The 1,143-nt window shown below is 48.6% G+C and overlaps 1 protein-coding gene across 1 annotated transcript; it reads left to right on the top strand.

Moving 5' to 3' along the window:
- Positions 1 to 53: 53 nt before the first annotated feature.
- Positions 54 to 1,132, top strand: LOC116380968 (hippocampus abundant transcript 1 protein-like). The gene is made up of 2 exons (XM_031842773.1): positions 54 to 278; positions 824 to 1,132. Exons 1-2 carry the CDS (start codon positions 66 to 68, stop codon positions 1,097 to 1,099), a joined length of 489 nt encoding a protein of 162 aa, XP_031698633.1. The 5' UTR covers positions 54 to 65; the 3' UTR covers positions 1,100 to 1,132.
- Positions 1,133 to 1,143: the final 11 nt, after the last annotated feature.

A 1,143-nucleotide genomic window follows, 5' to 3' on the forward strand; every position in this document is an offset into this window, starting at 1 on the left:
ATATAAAATTTTAAAAATGCGTCGGACTCTGTTCTCCCGCAACGTGAACATCATCAACACATCACATGATTTGCTCTCAACATGATCCCTTCACCATAAGAACTCACATCATGATGTTTATAGATGAACCACGTCACATTCTTTGCTTCCTGTCTGTGTGCAGGTGGTACTTTGCTCTGATCTCCATCTCGGGGATCTTCGCCGTGACCTTCTCGGTGATCTTCGCCTACGTGGCCGACATCACGGAGGAGCATGAGAGGAGCACGGCCTACGGCCTGGTAACTACACGCCCCCCCGCAGCCTGTCGGTCGCTCCACAGGAGGTCACAGATCAGAGCGCTCTGGTCTGTTCTCACTGTGAGACTCTGTGGGTGGATAATGGAGCTCTGCAGAGCTGCTCCGTGGTGTTTCCTGTCGTTATGTTACATCATCGTCTCAAAGTGTGGATGCTGATGATAACGTGATGGTTCTGAGGAGGACATCAGAGATAGTTCCTGAGAGATGAATCTAATTACAGAGTGTAATGTGATCAGTTGTTCCACTGCAGCAGTAATAAACTGTCAACGGGAAGAAACACATTTTTACTTTTAATCTGAATATTACATATTCCTCCAGCTCTGTAGTTTGATTATTTTTTACCTACAATGACCCGAACACAGCGTCACATTACATGAACTGTTTAAAACATTATTTAAATTTAATAAATAAAAATCTAAACACAAACAAACAGAGCTTCATTGGGAGGAGTTCAGTTGACGTCGTTCACACTGAACCAAACATTAAAGACCTGGTGTTTAAATCTTTCGTCTCCCCCCCACCACCAGGTTTCAGCGACCTTTGCAGCCAGCCTGGTGACGAGTCCGGCCATCGGTGCTTACCTGTCGGCTCAGTACGGCGACAGCCTGGTGGTCCTGGTGGCCACGGTGATCGCGGTGGCCGACATCGCCTTCGTGTTCTTCGTGGTTCCCGAGTCTCTGCCGGACAAGATGAGGACGTCCTGGGGCTTCCCCATCCCCTGGGAGCAGGCGGACCCGTTCAGCGTGAGTTCAGAGGTCACACAGCAGCTCAGAGGAAACAACACGCTCGGGCTCATCATGTAGCTTTACACCAATAACACTTAATATCAGGCAGCTCAACACACAGT

This window comes from Anarrhichthys ocellatus, unplaced genomic scaffold (genome assembly GCF_004355925.1).
Source record: "Anarrhichthys ocellatus isolate YVR2014 unplaced genomic scaffold, GSC_Weel_1.0 scaffold10200, whole genome shotgun sequence".
Lineage (NCBI taxonomy): Eukaryota > Metazoa > Chordata > Actinopteri > Perciformes > Anarhichadidae > Anarrhichthys > Anarrhichthys ocellatus.

Bases quoted from the DNA above. Each gene is read 5' to 3' on its own strand.
- LOC116380968 (XM_031842773.1), top strand. From the start codon at position 66: ATGATTTGCTCTCAACATGATCCCTTCACCATAAGAACTCACATCATG. The intron at 279-823 runs GTAACTACACGC...CCCCACCACCAG, and splicing joins GGAGCACGGCCTACGGCCTG to GTTTCAGCGACCTTTGCAGC.